Consider the following 18,316-nt stretch of genomic DNA (forward strand, 5'->3'; position numbering starts at 1 on the left):
CATAATTCAGAAATGTTTCTGCAAATCTTCTTAATGAACAAGTGGGTTGTAAATGCCAGTGCTTCACAGCGTTAAAACTATCACAAACTCCCATCAATATTATGACATCATTGTGTGTTTCATGACAACCTACGCTGTGCTTCCTTTCATATGTTCTGAAGAAACGTGTATCATTAAAACATGCCAGGTTGAAATTTCCCACGGTTACTCAAATTTACATTGAAAGGGAAGAAGAGAATTGCCTGGTACAGCATTTAACAAGTCAACGGCAATAGTGCCCAGATCATTAGAGAAAAAAAAGATAGTTATGGAAAATCTTTGAAATGTGGTACAAAACTAATGAAGAGCACAGAGCACAACCTGCAGCCTTCTCCATCGCTTGATTAGGAAATCTTGATGCCATATTCATGGCCAAAATATAAGCACACTTTCACTTATTATTCCACTGGTGCATTCATTTTTATATTATATGTGTTGCTGTATTCAGAACATATAGATGCAGGGAGGACTTTCTGGATAAATTTTGTGGGTAAAGAAATTTTACTGAGAAGTGACTACATGTACCTACAAACTCATAAGAAAAGGGAGACAGTTCTGTTTAAACTACTTTGGGTTTGAACTATAGTCTCCCTGCGATCACATAAAAATGATTGTATGTAAGGCTCTGGCTGGTGTAGCTCAGTGGATTGAGCGCGGGCCTGTGAACCACACGATCCCAGTTTGATTCCCAGTCAGGGCACATGTGTGGGTTGCAGGCCACTTCCCAGGAGGGGACTCAAAAGAGGCAACCATACATTGATATTTCTCTCCTTCTCTCCTTCCGTTCCCCTCTGAAGATAAATAAATAAAATCTTTAAAAAATGATTGTATATCAAAGGGATAAATGCTAAATGTTAACATGTATCATTAACAGAGCCTTATTCAATAAAGCAGCTATCACTGCAGAGAGCAGAGGAAGGCGCTCTATTAAAAGTCTGTATTTTACTTTACAAGAATGGTATATTTTGCATAATATAAATGTAGAGGTGAACCAAAAATATTGTTTTTGCTGAGGACAGTTAAATGGGCTGTTCACACATACTCATTCATACAAAAGGGCAATAGTGAGATGAATGAATGACATAAAATATTTTCACTCTCACCTGTTCACAAAACCACCTGTACCACTTTTCTAATTAAAGTCCTAAAACATTAAGTGTGACGGGTGAGCCTGTTGCAAGAAGAAAGAGAACTAGTAGAAACTCTGTGGGTACAGCCATGGTATCCCTAGATGTGAACCCGAGAGGATGCTCAGATAGAATGCAAGATGCCCAGGTAAAGTTGAATTACAGGTAAATAGCAAGTCATAGCATAAGAATATCCTATGCAATGCTTGTCATGTATTTATACTAAAAATGATTTTTATTTGCAAATCAGGCAACCATGGCAGCAGATCTGGGTTCTGATCTTAGCTGAAGAGTTTCAGACAAGTTGTTAAAATTCTCCACTTCTGTTCTCCACCTCTGTTCTCATTTTCAAGTGAGGAAGTTGAACTAAAGTCATGCCGGTGGGTCAGGGGTCTGGCCTGCGTTAACCAGAACTGTTTCCAGTGTTTTATTGCACTGAGTTTTTAGGTAGGCTCCTGTTTCGGGGTAGGGTAGGGGGAAGGTGTGGGGACTCAAACTAAAACAAATTTTAAAGACGTCTGAAAATGTAGCTGATCTCGGACATTTTACCACTGCGTGATGGTGAGACTGGCATTGGAAGTAACAGCCCGAGATGCATAAGACTGAAGCACTACAGACTCCTTGCCTTGCGTGGAGTCTTGTCAGACCTCAGCTGCCGGGTTTCTCCTTAGTGCGGGAGTCAAAAACGCATCGTCCTCCCTTTGGGGAGAAAAATCACTTCATTTCCACTTTGCCTTGTAGAATGAGGAGCACATCCCAACAGGCCCAGGTCTCCGATTTTGGACTTCCTCCTGCCTGGGTTTTCTTTTCATCTCACACCTTTTAATTTGTGTCATGGACCTGTTTTGCCTCAGCATCAGGATGTATCTGATTGTTCGCTGAACAGCCTTTCAAACTTAGCTTTGACATAATGGTTTTGAAAGAATGTCAGTTAATGCATTTGGTTCTTCAGGAAGTATTGATTTTTAAATCAAGAAAGCTCATTACTTCCCTAGCTCCTTAGAAAACCTGTGTAACATTTTTTAGCCTGTTTACCAGAAAACAGGGAAGCATATCCTTACTTACTTGGAGTCCTAGCATCAATAACTTTTAAAACTGCATTTATAAATATCAGCAAATAATTTGGTTACTTGTATGCCATGTTTTTTCTCCTAAAGAATAAAAAATTCTATTTTTAATTTTTCTAGAGGGTATATATTTTTTTAATTTTTAACTTTATTTTAGAGAAAGGGGAAGGAGGGAGAAGGAGAAGGAGAAAAACACTGATTGGTTGCCTTCTGCCTTCTGCAAGCACCCCAGCGGGGCAGAGCCCAGAGCCCACAGCCCAGGCACATGCCCTGAGCAGGAATCCAACCTGTGACCTTCCAGTTCACAGGATGACAACCACCAACTGAGCCGTGCCAGCCAGGGCAAAAATTTTTTAAAATATTTTTCAGACGTATTTTTGGCAGTGAATTTTATGTGATGGAAATGTAATCTCGGAGATAGTTTGGGGGGTTGTTTTCAAGTTCACTATTTGAAAAAATTAACAACAGGGAAGGCCAAGAACTAGCTGACTATGTTCTGTTTCAGACATTCATTGGCCCTTCCTTGCAAACCAGGATGGATGTCCTCTTCCAATGTGCTGTAGAGTAACCAATTCTCATGACCTGCTCTCAGATGAATATCTTGTTTAGTATTTACTCACATCTATTTAAAAAATAATCTTCAGTCCAGTAAGATGATTTAATTTTTGTTATATTTCCCCTGAGGAGACACAGTACTAAATAACATAGGAAACACCTGGCTCATTTATCTTGGATTCTCTTGGTGAATCCAGTTCCTGTTCCCATCACTGAGTTGTGTCCTCTAATTAGGTTTCTTTGTTGGTGTTTTTCTGGGGGTAATATAGTTTATTACCAACTATGCATACCTTGAGATGTTTGGTTTTTGGAGGTATGGACATGTTGAGAAATACAAACTATAAATATTTTGAGAATAGTAACTTTTCCACAGACAAAAAAATATTAATAGTATTTGGCATCATTTAATTTCTTCATCTGTACTGTTCAAATTCACAATAGACCTAACATCTTATTAATTCCCTACAAAGATTCTGGTAGTTTATCATTTTCCTTAAAATTTTTTGTAACTTTTCCCATAGGGCTTCAAAAGGGCATCTTACAATCTTCTGTGGATTTTTGCTACCTTGTCTTTGACAGATGTTATAGAGCTTCAGATCTTTATACATTCATTGGCCCCAAATTATTTTAGTTATAAGAACACCAAATCTTGAAAAAGTGGATATCTGATCAAGACCTTTTTGTGTGTGCTAGTGGAAAAATAACTCCCTCCCCTAATGGTTTCTAGTCACATGTAAGTATTTGCTTGTTGGGGAATGGAAACGAAGAAAAGCGCTGCGTTTCCTTCCGAGACATCCTTCAGCTCGTTACCAGAATGCTTTCCACCTCCATGGAAAGGAACAGTTGCAGTTGGGTTGAGGGTGTTCTGATCTCCCTTAATACATCGCATTAACGGATTAGACCTTTCAAAATGCATTTTAAACCTGAATATGAGTGCATATGCAATTGAATTTGAGTTCTTTAGTTTACACATCGAATGTTTGACTAGCAACGTCAACACCCAAAACACTGCTGGGTCTGTGCATGCTGTGCAGTGAGGGATGAGGGGGCCTTCAGTTGAGTCTCATAACCGTTGCTGACTGAAGCTGAAAGTCTTATTTGTGAAACTGAACTTTCTGAAATGCTCTTTGATGTGGCTTTTTAAATTACCCAGCGGCACAGCTACAGCTTTGCTGCTTCACCCTTGATCCCTGGCAGCATGGAAAACCACCAGGGCCGCGGAGCCAGCCCGGAAAATGAAACATTTTACATTTTTACTGACCATATTTATTACAAACAAGGATCTACTGTCGGAGTTAGACATTCGGCTTCAGTAAGATACACAGGTCTACTCTTACGGCATCTCTCGTTTATGAAATAACTACTGTCTGAAGAAAGGCTTAAAAAGTATTCCTTTTACTCAGAACAATTTAAAAATTCTCTGTCAAAAGTATTAAACTGGTTTTCCACCAAAGAAAGGGAGATGTAAAACCACCCATTCATTTGCTTTTAGCTTTTTTTGCTTTTACCATTTGCTAATTCTTTAAAATCCTAAAAGTGTTACAAATGGAAAAAAATTGTTTTCTTGTAATATCATCACAAGAAACTTAGATCTCAGGCAAAAATATGTACTTATTTTAAAAACAATAGAAGTAACTCATGATCGTTTTGCTAGTCCCTGAGTTCTGGGCCAATGACACTGCACAGAAACCCAGTGCAAGGATCCCCAGGTCAGATGCTTCTGGCACTTAGCGAACTTCCAACACACAGGGCACCTTGGTTTCCCCTTCTCCTCGGGGACATGATGACGGTGGCAGGTCTGAGATCTGATTATTGTCTTGGGACTTGGTCATTGAAGAAAGATCCTCTTCAAAGAGCTCACAGACCATGCCCTTTACAGTGGTTACAGGTCGTATGATTTGAATTCTGTACCAACTCTCCTAATTTATAGAATAGTGTTCTTATTTTTACATATTTAGTATGGTTTTACATGTAAAAGCACCTGAACCACAGTTGTATCGAGACAACCAAAATGTTTCTAGGAATTATCCACAATAAAATAGTGTTCCATTCCCATTATACTAATTCTTTTCATGCTACTAAAAACATTGGAAATACCGTATTGCTTTAGATACACATCTCACCAGCTAGAATATTGTATTTTGAAGGCTGTTCTCACTGTATGTCCAGCTCCTAAAAGAGTACATGACAGCCACTTAAAACTTTTGTTAAATGAATGAACCTTCAAGAAAATACAGTTTTCGTACAAACTGCAAGTCATTTATAAACGTGTGATGTGTTGGAAAGGAACAAAAATTCCCAAGGACAGAATTGTCTGAGTCGATATGAAACACTTAACCTCTAAAAAGGTTCCTTCTTTTACTATCAGCATGGTCTAGAAAGAGGACATTATGTTATGGCAGAAACACAAATCTTGTAGCATCCTGTGTATCTTTTTATTCTTAAAAAAAAAGAAAAGGAAAGTCCAATAAAATTTGTAAAAACCCTACTGAAAATGCAGTTTAATTTTCCTCCCAAAACAGATCTTCATCACAGATCCCAGAGTGTTTGTTCCTTACACTAGTCACCTCGTGTGAATGGGGTGTGCAACTCTTGTTTGATGAACCCCAGAGCTGTGTGGACTTTGAGGGAAAGGGATCAAGCTTTCTAGATCACTCACACGGAAAAGGGGAGCAAGGGCAGGAAATTCTCAGCGGTGAGCTCTTCTGATTAGCTGCTCTGAATTTCTGGGTCAACTTCCACTTACGTTTTCTACAGGAAATAGTAACCACCACTAGGGAGGCTGTAGAAAAGGATCCCAGAATCTCACTGAATTTCTGCAGTAATCAGATACTGTTAACTGTCAGCCAGACTCAAAATCCTTAAAAGCCTACATTTTTGTAAAGAAGTAGTAGAAGTAGTAGTAGTAGTAGTAATTGGATTGGCCACAAAGTTCATTTGGTTTCGTCCATAAGGTGGCTCTAGTAGCACTTAGTTGTCTTTAACTTCATTTGAAACAATTTTGTTAGATTATATTGTGGCAGCTGTCATATCAGGTTGCATTTAAAAATAAAAACTTATCATCGCTTCTCAGCCTTTTGGCTAAGATCAAGTATAGTATCTGTTATCAGTTTAAAAATAAAAACTTACCAAAATTGGTGAATGTGCAGACATTTAATATTGAAGGTGGAAGAAAATGCACAACATTTTCAGCATATTATGCTTTACTATTTCCAGAGAGATAAAACAACTGAAATGCAAAATAAGATTGTGCAGTGTTTGAAGAAGGTGCTGTGACTGAGCAAATGTGTCAAAAGGGTTTGTGAGGTTTTCTGCTGGAGATTTCTCACTGGATGATGCTCCAGGGTTCTGTAGACCACCTGAAGTTGATAGCGATCAAATAGAGAGACATTACCATATTTGGCTGTGTATAATTCACACTTTTTTGCCCAAATTTCTGAGGGAAAAACAAGGATGTGCATTATAGTGGGGTAGTGCCTAGAATACTTTGTATCTATTCTTTTGTTTTGTAGTTATTTGTTACATTAAATTTCTTGTATCATAATATGTTGAAGAATAAATGCCAAAATTCCTTTGTAATACAAAAAAAGTATATATAAATAAAGTTGAATTAAAATGAAAGATTTTTCTTGCCTGAAAGTTTGGGCCAAAAACAGGGCTGTGCATTATACATGGCAAATACAGTAACTGAGAACAATCAATATTGTGCCATGCGGGAGATAAACAACATACTCAGTCCATCAAAATGAGTAACGTTATTTGTAAAGATGAAAATGTGTCTTTTATTTTACAGGAAAAAAAACTCTACAAACTTTTTGGCCAACCCATAGTAACAGTGGTAGCTTTATTAGGTCTAATACTTTGATATACCATGAACTATTATTTTCCTAACTATGTATTGTGTTGTGTTGTGTTAGTTTAGCCTTTATGCAAGTTCTGAATGCCTGGTTAACTTTCTGGGGAAGTAATGGTATCTAAGGAGAATGGAGGCACATTGGATTCTGTTTGTAAGGCACAGGCCCTGGGTGGTTTTAGCAATGAGCTGGGGATGTGTGGGGGAAGCATCTTTCCAAACCTCTGGTTCTTGGTTGAACCAGCAATGTGTGGAGAAAGTGGCATGCCATTTGTCTTCCTTTCAGTGACAATGGTGGTGCTCTGGGTACAAGGAGCAGTGTTAGTGTGGCAGGTCACAGCTTTCACACGTCTCAGAGACAGAAGTGCAGGTCTCCCGGCAGCATGCAGCCCCAGTGTGACATTCCCTGGGGGGGTTTTTTGCTGAGCCTTCTGATTGGAAATCCAAAACAGTGCAAGGTTGTATGGCTGAGCTAATGCAGCCAACAATATGTAATTGTTTGTATTTCTTGATCTTTGAGGTGAAAACATTGTCTTTGTGATTGTTGTGTCTGTTTTGTTTCTATGGAAGTTATCGAGGATTTGAGAAAAGTAAAACAGTAACATAAAAACATGTGGTCAAGGCACTTAAATAGAAAAGGAGAAGCCTTTTTCGAAGTAACTTCAGAGAGATACTGCTCTTCATCGATGTAGCTATCACTTTTAAATGTGTCACCTCATGGATATTTGAAGCTCTAATGAGACCCTATTGCCATATTCTTTTCCATAAATCAATATTGAAAGAGGACGGGGTGAAAATTGTCATTCTTTTTGTACTACTGTAACTTGGTGCCATCTCGGTTAAAAACCTGATGCTTTGCCAAACTTCCAGGAAGCCCTAAATCACAATGGTTTAATAACAGAGCCCCTCTTTGCACTAAAACCAGGACGGGTGCAAAATACAATGGCCACCTGCTGTGCGTGATCTCCAAGCATTCCCAGCGATGTCTGTGCGTTTGGGTGCCTGCAAACGCAACAGCTACAGGTGGAGGGGAGGACAGCACGGCCCCAGTTTCATGTACGGCTTTCCCAGAGTCGCACCAGAAGAAATGGCCTCGTCCTAAGAAGGGCAAGGATGGGTCACGAAGAGAAAAACCAAGACGCTTTTCCAGGAAACCTTTATTCAAGCACCAAGTAGGCCTTATATGTCGTTTGACTAGGCACCTACGTTCCAGGCTCCAAAAATTCTAGGACAGCCATCCCTTTGTCTCACACCCTGTAGGAGCACTACACATGATCCCCATCATCCCTGCTCCATATTCCATTAGGGAACACAGTGAGGAGAGGCTCCTGCCTGAGTTTGAATCCCAGCTTCAAACCTAAGGATTGAAGTAACTTGTCACCCCCTTGTCACCTTAGGGGTGACAAGTTACTAAACCTCTCAAGGCCGCAGATTCCTCACTTGCAAAAGGAGGAAAATAATGGCGTTTTCCTTGTGAGGGTGGGGACTACACAAGATATCCCTTCCTGTAGTTTCTGGTACATGGTAAGAGCCCTGTAAATCTAAGCTGCTGTTATTACAATGTGTATTGTTGTTACTGCACAGCTGGAAAAGGAATTAATGGGCAAATGCCCCTGGGAGGATAATGCATTTCTGTCACCATTAAAGGAAGGATCCTGGTTGCTTAAAGTTGAGAAAATCAGAAAGGAGGGAAAAGTCCAAAGTAGGGGTGGGGCAGAGGAGAAAGGCCTTTATGTGCCCTCTCATGCTCTCTTTCTTTTTCTTTTTTTTTTCTTAGTGGTCACTGCTTTTCCCACCTTCCAATTAAATAGAATTTATACTATCTTTTTCACTATTCAACTTTTGCAATTAGGTCCTTTCTTGGGTTGGACTCATCCTAACTCACCTAGTCTGGGAAAGCATCTGAAATACCTTAGGCCTCCAGAATTGTTTGTTGAATGACTAATTTTTACATTTTAAAAGTCAAAAACCTGGTGTACATTTGTTTAGTAGAAAAGTTAGTATTGCCTACAATATTGTACCAATAGGTGCTTACCAAATGATTTTTAGAACACTGGTTAAAATCACAGTAGATGGCAAAATTTAAAATGAAATCTCTCCAGTTTTAGGACTGGTATGTATATCTAGCCATTTAAGCACATAGAAGAAAGCCTTGTGTCATTCTTGAGCATTCCTTTTTGCCTTTTAATTGATGGAATTTAATTTACATGCCTACCCAGCCCCACTTGATGGCTAGTGAGATCATAAGCCTGTTAGAAGAATACAACTCAAACTTCAGGGCTCTTGAAAAGCACTGGGATAGTTGAAAAGCTTGTAACTCCCTCTGTTCCTAAAGTTTCAGCCAGCAGAATTACCTAGAACCTGAATCTCATCCAGTGTTACGTCCTTTGATTGTAAAGCGCCTCCTGTAGATCCCCCCCCCCCATATTGTTCTTCCTGCCTTTAGTGAATGCTGCCTTGTGTGACTTTTCCCTGTGGCTGGGTTTTATTGGGAGCTGTGTATTTTTATATGATTGCTTACACTACGCAGATACAAATTACTTTTTGGTACCCTCCGTGAAAGTAATGATCTTTTAAAAAATTCACACAATGATTCCACAATCATGGTGATATGATTCAGTACCTAGAGGTACCAGTTTATTTGTATGTTGATATTTGAAATATATAGATGGCATAATAAATGCAGCTTTATCAATTTTCTTTACAAGCACTATAATATAATAGTTCATTTTTCCAGACATAGCCTCCAATTATCTCCTTGATTCTGGATAATAGCCACAATCCACTTTTCATTTTTATTACCTACCAGTTAATTGCACTAATAGGTTTGCTTTGCATTTTTACATAATTTTCACTAGACAAAATGGCAAGTGTTAACTCTTACAGCTCTTTAGTTAGTAAGCATTTAAGGCTTTTCATCAGAAATTAGCAAAGAAAATAGATTTGTGAAACGTTGACATAAATGTGCTTGCTAGCCTCAAAATTTCAGAATACTATTTCTAACTTTTACTTTTTTAGAAAAGAAGAGGCTTATTTGGGACCAATAAATTTTGTCAGGTAAGGAATATTAGTGGCTAGAGCTTCATGGTAGGGTTTTTGTCCTTTAAAACAAAAGCATTTTCAGCATTATTTACCAATGAATCTCAGTCTTTTCAGTCCACAGACAGCTTTGGTGTGCAGTGTGAGCTAGCATGAGCTAATCTAATCTGAGTATTTAAGAAGGAATTTGTTCATCTAAAAGTGATGTAAACATCTTAATAAAGATGTTTTAAAACATTCATTTTTAATAATCAAATATGTATGAAATGTCAAGTAAATTTTTAAAAATAAGAATTTTTTTATAATCGCAAAACCTGAAAAGATTTTTCCAAGTGTTCTATATATGAAATTATCATTATATATAGTTTGACTATACTAAATTGAATCACTTGCATATATCACCATTTATCACATTTTAAGATTTATGAGACTTTTAATTTATCTTGAATATTTTATTCATCCTGAAAATTGATGACTGAATAAAATAATTACCATTGATTTAGTTATACATATCTCATTATGATTATAGAGAACTGACATTGTTTTAATGAAGCAAAAAATATGAGTTAATGTAAGTTTACATCATAATTATTTTAATCTAACATTTAGAGTATTGTAAGAATAAGGAAAATATTCAGGTTTTTACCAGTATATACTTTAAAAAGAGAGAGAGAGAGAGAGATCTAAAAACATTGTCTATGTCCTTGCCGAGCCTGGATTCCAATGAAATAACTCATGTATTTGTAATTATGGCATCAAATAGAAAACACACATAACCTCGACAGTCAGGTTCAAGGTATCAGAGGATTCAGCAAGTGGAACATTTCTTTTTTGTACCACTTCTGCCAACTAAATCACGTTCCCCAAAGGATGGATAAGAAATAAAATTATAGCCCTGGCTGGTGCAGTTCAGTGGATTGAGTGCCAGCCTGCGAATTAAAGAGTCACTGGTTCAATTCCCAGTCAGAGCACGTACTTGGGTTGTAGGCCAAGTCCCCGGTGTGGGGGTGCACATAACAGGCAACCACACGTCAACATTTCTCTCCCCCTCTCCCTCCTTTTCCCTCTCTCTAAAAATAAATAAATAAATACTTTTAAAAAAGAAACATAATTATAGAATTCTGTGAGGAGGAACAGAGAAAGATAAAAGAGATTTAGGCAAGGAAAAACAAGGGGGTGGTTTCCAGAAATACTACCCATAAGAAAAAGGAGAATTAAGTGGAAAATAGAAAAAAATCTAATTGAGAAACGTGGAGGATGAAATTCTTATAGGGCGGGTGACTAGGGATGAGGTAAAAGGCTGCGTTTACTTAGTTGATTTGGGGTACAAGTAGGATTACGAATATGATGTGGAGAAGCCCATTCTGGTTAGAGTTTCTTGAAGGAACCACCTTAGTGCGCTGTTCAGGGAGCAGCTGGCTGGGGACTCGTCCGCCTCTGTAGTTGGAGTGCTCAGCCTCCTTTCACGACAGAGCTGTCAGTGCCGGGCACGTAAACGGAACTCTTTAGGCTGATGCGTGAACATGAGATTGAAGTAGAATAAATTTATATCAGGAGTTACTTTTTAAACCATGTAGGCAGCTAATTTCAAAAAATTGAAGGGGACATAGAAAACAGAAAATAGAATATCTCAATTAAATGCTCTTCTTTTTTAACTTTGTAGAGCAGTGTAGTTTCTTCATCCTGCCAACATAGTAGGCTATTTTATTTCCTGTCCAAACTGATTTTCCTTTTTCAGTAACAATCAGAAAGTATAGTTTCTTATTTTACAAATGAATGAATGAGATGTAAGTGTATGCGCTTGTGAGGAAACTAAGAAAGTGGATAGGGTTTTTCTTACATTTTGAGATTTCTTTTGCCATGGAGGCTTGTTTTTATTTTTTTATTCTCATTAAATAAAATTTAATGTAATCAATTATTGCCTTGGACAAAGTAAATCTCCAGGTTTATTTTACACTTGGTAGTTAAACATAGTACTCTTAACAGTTTTTTTCTTTTACTTTTTAAGTTATTATAGATAAAATGGACTTTGGGGGAGTTTGTATAGCTCTATAACTTTTAAAACATGTATAGATTTGTACAACCGCCCCTACAAGCAGGTTATAGAATTGTTCTATGGTTAGAAAACTCCTCTCTCTGAAATTTTGAAGTGTCCTAAACCACAAAACTGTTTTTTATAGTGAGTCATCTGTCATTTTTCTTAAGCTGTAGCAAAAAATAGGCCACTTTACAGTTCAATAATTTTTTAATCCATCCTTCTTTCTAATGTATTTAAGTTTTTCTAAATGCTAATTTTGTACTTTGTTGATTTATACTCCTGACCAGGGGTAGTCTTTATTTTTCCTCTCTACCAAACATCAACTGACCTAGTCCTAAGCTCCAACCTCAGGAGATTTCCTGGACGATGGTGTCAGTTCAGGTTCCATCTGTTCGTCAGTTAATGCTTTGTTCACCATCCACATTGTTTTTGAACTGCCAGTTGTCCCTTGTTAATGCTGGAGATTATTATCTGGCGCACACAAGAGAATCACTGCTGTTTCTCTTATTATAGGCCTTGCAAAGGGTGTTTTTTCTTTTCCCAAGTATTTTCATGGCTTTGAGCCATACTTTTTCTGTGGTTGAGTACTTTAATCACTATACTGAACATGCATGGTATATGCAAACCAAAGGGAGGAAAGTCACGAGTTATAAGTCAAAAAACTTTACTTGGTCAATATTTAAACTAGGGTTGCATATTAACCAATCTGCTATGGGCATTTAAGTGTACAATTTTCAATTCATTTCAATTAGAATGAACCTTATCTGTACTACATGAAAAGTAATAAATTATTTTCAAGTAAGAATCCACATTTTCTGGGCTGTGATGTGAGCTTGAAATTTATGATGTTGGTCATAAGTCAAAATTTAGAAAACTTAAATATGGCTGTAATAATTGTCATTGAGGTCATTTCAGACTGTCAGAAGTGTTTTCACCTCATTTAGGGAAAACATTAACAAGTTAACTTTAACCTTGACCTTTGGATCTTAAATTTCTTGTTTTATGACTCTTTCAAGGTTTTTCAAGGCTCCTTCTATGGGTGTGATTGGTTGGGACACTGGGTTCTCCTATGATTTGTGCTAGGATTTCAAAGCAGTCTTTTTGTTTTGGTTTTTAATTTCTGGAAACAAATACATACTATTGAATGAGATTCTTTATTATCCTTGCCTGGGAATGAAAAGTTAAAGCCTTAAGGAACAATACAGCTGCTTCTACTTGTTCAAACTATTACCTATCCTTTGAAGTTATGAATTAACTATTTTATCATTTGCTTTTCAGATGGATCCTGTGCAAAAAGCAGTCATTAACCACACATTTGGAGTGTCCATTCCTCCAAAGAAGAAACAAGTTATTTCTTGTAATGTCTGTCAGCTTCGCTTTAACTCAGATGTGAGTATCTCCTTTTCATTGCTCTGTGGAGTCCCTCAAGCTGAAAGTCTGATTGTTCTAATAGATACATCTCTTCCTATTTGCATACTCTCTAGCAGCCGCTCCTCTGGGTCACTTATTTCATTGTGCCAGATTTCTGAGGGATTTGGGTTCAACACTAGAAACTTGAGCAACAGAGTGCCTAATATCAGAAAAAAATCAAGGCTTTCTCTCTGTAGTCAGTCTTACCTATATCATTTTATACTTAGTTTCTCCAATTATATTTACTTTTGAAAAATACATAAATAGCATAAAATATTTTTTAAAGTTTAAAATGCAATAGAAACATGAAAAAAATAAAAATGCAAGGAATGCTGAAGAAAACCATTATTATTACTCTTGATAAGGGTCACATTTCTTGTGTGTGCCAAATCATTTAAATACCTGAGCAAATAAATCACTCTACAATTTGTGTTTTCCCAGACATGGAAATACAGAGAAAGGTTTATAAATTATTTTATCTGGCCTAGCCTAATTATCCTGTTTAAAAAAAATAAGAAAAAAAGTACAAATTAGTCTTTTATGAAAGCAGATTTTAAAATTAAAGATAAAATAACAAAATATATAATATTAGAATGCTTCTAATAATGCCCAATTACTAAGTAAAGCCAATGACCAATGCAAATCTGAATCTGGAGATTGTATAGTATATATGATATTTCTTGAGTTACTCTACCCTGGAGGCCATTTTGCAGAGAGTATATTACAAGATTCCTGTTTATTGGAAATACTAAAATAATAAATACTCTCTATGCTACTTTATAATTGCACTTACATAACTTTCTGCAAAAGACAAAACCAAGGAGACAGAAATCAGACCCGTCGGAGGCAGGGACTGCGGGTGGGGTCAGGGCGCTGACGGCAGAGGGCATGAAAGAACCTTGAGAGCACGTCTTCATCGTGGGGGTTACGTAGCTGCTGTTTGTGTGTTGTTCAAAACTCACAAAACCCACTACCTAGAAAGGACTGTTACTCTATGTACAGTATAACTCAGGAAACCTGACTAGAAAAAAATCAGTATGCCAAGAAACATGAACTATTTTGTAAATAGAAGGCTAATTAATTAGAGACATAACTACTAGACATCTATTAAAATGCAATATTACTATTAAATTTAAGGCATAATAATTAAAGGACTTTTGCCCTGGCTGGTGTAGCTCAGTGGATTGAGTGCGGGCCTGAGAACCACACGATCACGGTTCGATTCCCAGTCGGGGCACATGCCTGGGTTGCAGGCCAGTTCCCAGTTCCCAGCAGGGGACGCACGAGAGGCAACCATACATTGATATTTCTCTCTCTCTCCTTCTCTACCCTCTAAGATAAATAAATAAAATCTTTAAAAAATAATAATAATAATTAAAGGACTTTTGCAAGAAAAGATAGAATAATAAATACTGAAACAGATCCAAATATAGTTAATAGCTTTGTATAGTTATTATCCAAATTTCTACATTCAAACAGAGAAATTAAATTTCTGTAACTTTATGACTAAAAAATGAAAATATTCACCACTTAACTGACTCCTTGTGAAATGAATGCCCCCTGAAGACATGCTTCGTATTTAGTGCTCGAATTCCCAGTACAGGAATGCTGGGTGTTGAAAGTACCTTACGCCACAGTGCAGGAGATTGAAGAGTGACTCTGTGTGAGTATTGCAACACAGGCCAACTTGCATGAAGTCTGTGAACATCGTGTTAGGGAACTAACTGCTCTATACACAGCCACCAGCAACCGAGGTTCCCAAGTTAATTTAAGGAGAGAAAAGTAACAAGGTTGATAAATAATAGAGGCTTTGGGCAATTATGAATTTCTTGAATTAAAAAATAATAATAATAGCCCTTGCTGAGTGGGTCAGTTGGCTGAAGCATCATCCCATACACCAAAAGGTTGCAGGTTCAATCTTCAGTCTGAGCACGTGCCTGGGTTGCAGGTTGGATCCCTGGTGGGGGGCGCATATAGGAGACAACCAGTTGATGTTTCTCTATCGCAGTGATGTTTACTGCTCGTGCACATGTGCATGTGCGCGGGTGTGCGCTCTCTCTCTCTCTCTCTCTCTCTCTCTCTCTCTCTATATATATATATATATATATATATATATATATATATATACACCCCTTCTCTCTCTCTAAAATCAAAAAGCAAATGCTCAGGTCCAGATTTAAAAAATAAATAACAACAACAACATATATTTACATGGCTCAAAAAGCAAATAATTTTAAGGGATGCATTGAAAAATCTTGTTCTATCCCATTCCCCATCCTCCCACCCTTCCTGCTATTCCTGTCTATCTGGAACCACTTTCCTATTTCTTACATATCTTTCCTGGGTTTGATTATGCAAATATAACCAAGTGTGAATATATGCGTATGTTCTTCTTTCCTCCCTTTTCTACATGAGAGGTAGAGCACTATTCACACTTTTATTTGCCTTGAACTTTTTACATAATAATATGCCCTAGAGAATTTTCCCTATCAATACATAAAGAGCTTCCTCGCAGTTTATTTACAGACATGCTAGGCTAAAATGTTCACATCCTAATCTCTGGAACCTTTCACTATGTGCCCTAATATGCCAGAGGAGAATTACATTAATAAATGGAATTAAGGGTGCCAATCAGCTGACCTTAAAATATTTTATCCTGGATAATCCTGTGGGCACAAGGGTCCCTTTAAGGGAGGCAAAAGAAAAGGTTAGAGTGATGTGATGATGTGATGTGATGTGATAACAACTCTACTGACCATTGTGGGCTTTGATGCTCAAAAAAGAGACCATGAGCCATGAAATGTGAGCTCCCTCTAGATGCTGGAAAATCAGGGACATTGATTTTCCCCTAGAGCCTCCAGAAGACAACACAGTCCTCCAGATGTATTAAGATAATGAATGTGTGCTATTTCAGGCCAGTAAGTTTGGGATAATTTGCTCAGCAGTGATAGACGTCTACATGTGCATATTCCATAGTTTATTTAACTAGTCCCTCATTGGTGGACACTTAGGCCATTTCCAAACTTTTGGAATTACATAGAAATTGTAACTTGCAACTATAAAAATAGTTGACAAATGACAGGTCTATGACATAAATTCAGTCTCTTGCTTTTAAATCCACAGCTGTCTTCCTGTTTTATTATGTTGCGTCACATAATAACTTTACTCACTTTCTTTGCATTTATTGAGCTTTTATTTTATGCCATAATAGGCTCCAGAGACCAGCAGCAATTTTCCTAAAAAAGAGTGTGAGTGAAAGTATCTAAGTTTCAACCTTATTCGATCCTCCCAGAACCTGTCCCAGGTCTTCGGCTCCATATTTTTATTATTCTGTACATAGAGAGGCCACGAGGTATGGAACACTAGATTAAGAGTCCTTGAGTATGATTTAAGCTCTGAGTCTTACCTTGATAAACCACTTCACCACCGTGGGCCTCAGCTTCCTCTTCTATGATACAACTTAAAATGGACTATATGATCTTAAGAGGACCTGTCCAGTTCTATGATTAAATATAATTTGCATGGCAATTCTGTTAGAAGAACAGGGTATAAACACCGTCACTTCATGGGTGGAACAGTTAAGACCAAGAAAGGATAATTGCAAGTTTTATTTTTCCGTTTGCGTCATGGGTTGGCCAGGGGTGGGGCACGGGGTGGTTTGCCAATCTTCTTTCTGTACCCCAGAATTGCTCTGGGGGTGGGTGCACTGTTGACTTGAGCTTCATTCCATGCAGTGATTTTCTTTGTCGTTACTGACAGGGACGTGAGCAAATGTACACCCGTGAGCGTGTGAACACCAGCTTCCTTGTTGCCACTCAGAAGCTCTGTTGATAATGAAGAAAGAAAGAAAATTTCTGACTCACACTCAGGCTCTGAGCAGTAAAGCCACATATTCCGGATGTCAATTCACAAGAGTGACATATACATGTTTTCTGTGTTTAGTAGCGGTGGCCTACTTGCAGAACTGAGCTCTGAGACTGAGCATTTTTTATCTGGGGGCAAGTGTATTATTTTATAATTACCCTATTTACATTCTAATGTAAGAATTAGAAGATGCTCATTCTTATTTTTTTAATAACATTTCTAAACCAGGCTGAGACTGAATTGCCTTCACTCTTCAGTGTAGAAAATATGGTTACTGAAAATCTGGAAGGCAGATTTACACGGTAAACGGACCGCACTCTGCAGTTTTCCATTACCCATATAAAATGTACCAGGGCAGGATTCATGCATTAAAATCCAATGTGACCCAGTTTAAGTGTCCCATAGTAGCCCCCTTTGTCCAGCTTTTATCCTCTCCGTAGAAATCCACTGTTGCAAAGCAAAAAGCTACAGCTTTATTTACACAGTACAGCATTATGCAAATGAGCAAGCATTAATCATAAACGTTTCCCAAATGAACCTTTACAAATTAACACCATTAACTTTGCCAGGGGCCAGGCATTGCAGTCCAGGAAGAATATATCTTTCCAGCTGAGCCGCAGACACTTGCACAAATGTGTGCAACACACGAGTCCCTGGGTTCTTCTTAGACCCTTTCTCACCCACCGCAGCATGGTTTGAGCTGAGCACTGCGGAGGTCACCCTATGCCTGAGTGCCCCTTTCCTCTCCAAGGAATGAATGAGTGCACTGCAACTGTGGAAATGGATAAGTCTGACTCTGAATTTTTACTCTTTTGCTAGGAAATACGTTCCTAGAGTTAAGCCTTTCCAGAAAAAAATGGATCTTCTATACTGTTCTGTAGTTGATTTTAAATAAGACTCAAAATTATTAGGCTTTCGTTTTTATACAAAAATACTGGAAACTAGCCCTAACATAAGCCTTTAAAATATTTTTCAGGCTAACATTTCTCTTTTTGGCTAGGTTTTAAGTTGGCAGATCTCAAATAATTTCTAATTTGCATGTTAATTTCAGTTCCTTGGAGAAGAGTAGCAGGAGGATGAAGGAAACTGATTATTAAACAGATTCTTACACAAAATCAGGACAATCTGATTCTCTTAAATATTTAAAAATAGAGATGATCTATTTATTATTATTTTATTCACAGTACAGTTAATCATAAGTACCCATAATACATGGCTGAGTCCTTTACGCTCTATAGACAAGCTGGGATGAAAGCATAATGATACTCTAATTCAGGAACTGACCCTGAAATTTTGACATTCAGTATTAATACCACAATTGAAC

The 18,316-nt window shown here is 37.7% G+C and overlaps 1 protein-coding gene and 1 pseudogene across 5 annotated transcripts in view; both read left to right on the forward strand.

Moving 5' to 3' along the window:
• ZNF385B (zinc finger protein 385B) overlaps positions 1-18,316 on the forward strand; it is a 364,110-nt gene that overhangs the window by 300,440 nt on the left and 45,354 nt on the right. For all 5 annotated transcript variants that reach the window (XM_037044357.1, XM_037044353.1, XM_037044354.1 and 2 more), the window contains one exon: positions 12,997-13,107. In XM_037044357.1, the coding sequence (XP_036900252.1) occupies positions 12,997-13,107 (111 nt within the window). The remainder of the gene's footprint in view (positions 1-12,996; positions 13,108-18,316) is intronic.
• On the forward strand, positions 5,850-6,018 carry LOC118986086 (uncharacterized; annotated as a pseudogene).

Source organism: Sturnira hondurensis, unplaced genomic scaffold, assembly GCF_014824575.4.
Source record: "Sturnira hondurensis isolate 20B ecotype Veracruz unplaced genomic scaffold, ASM1482457v3 Scaffold0004136, whole genome shotgun sequence".
Taxonomy (NCBI): domain Eukaryota; kingdom Metazoa; phylum Chordata; class Mammalia; order Chiroptera; family Phyllostomidae; genus Sturnira; species Sturnira hondurensis.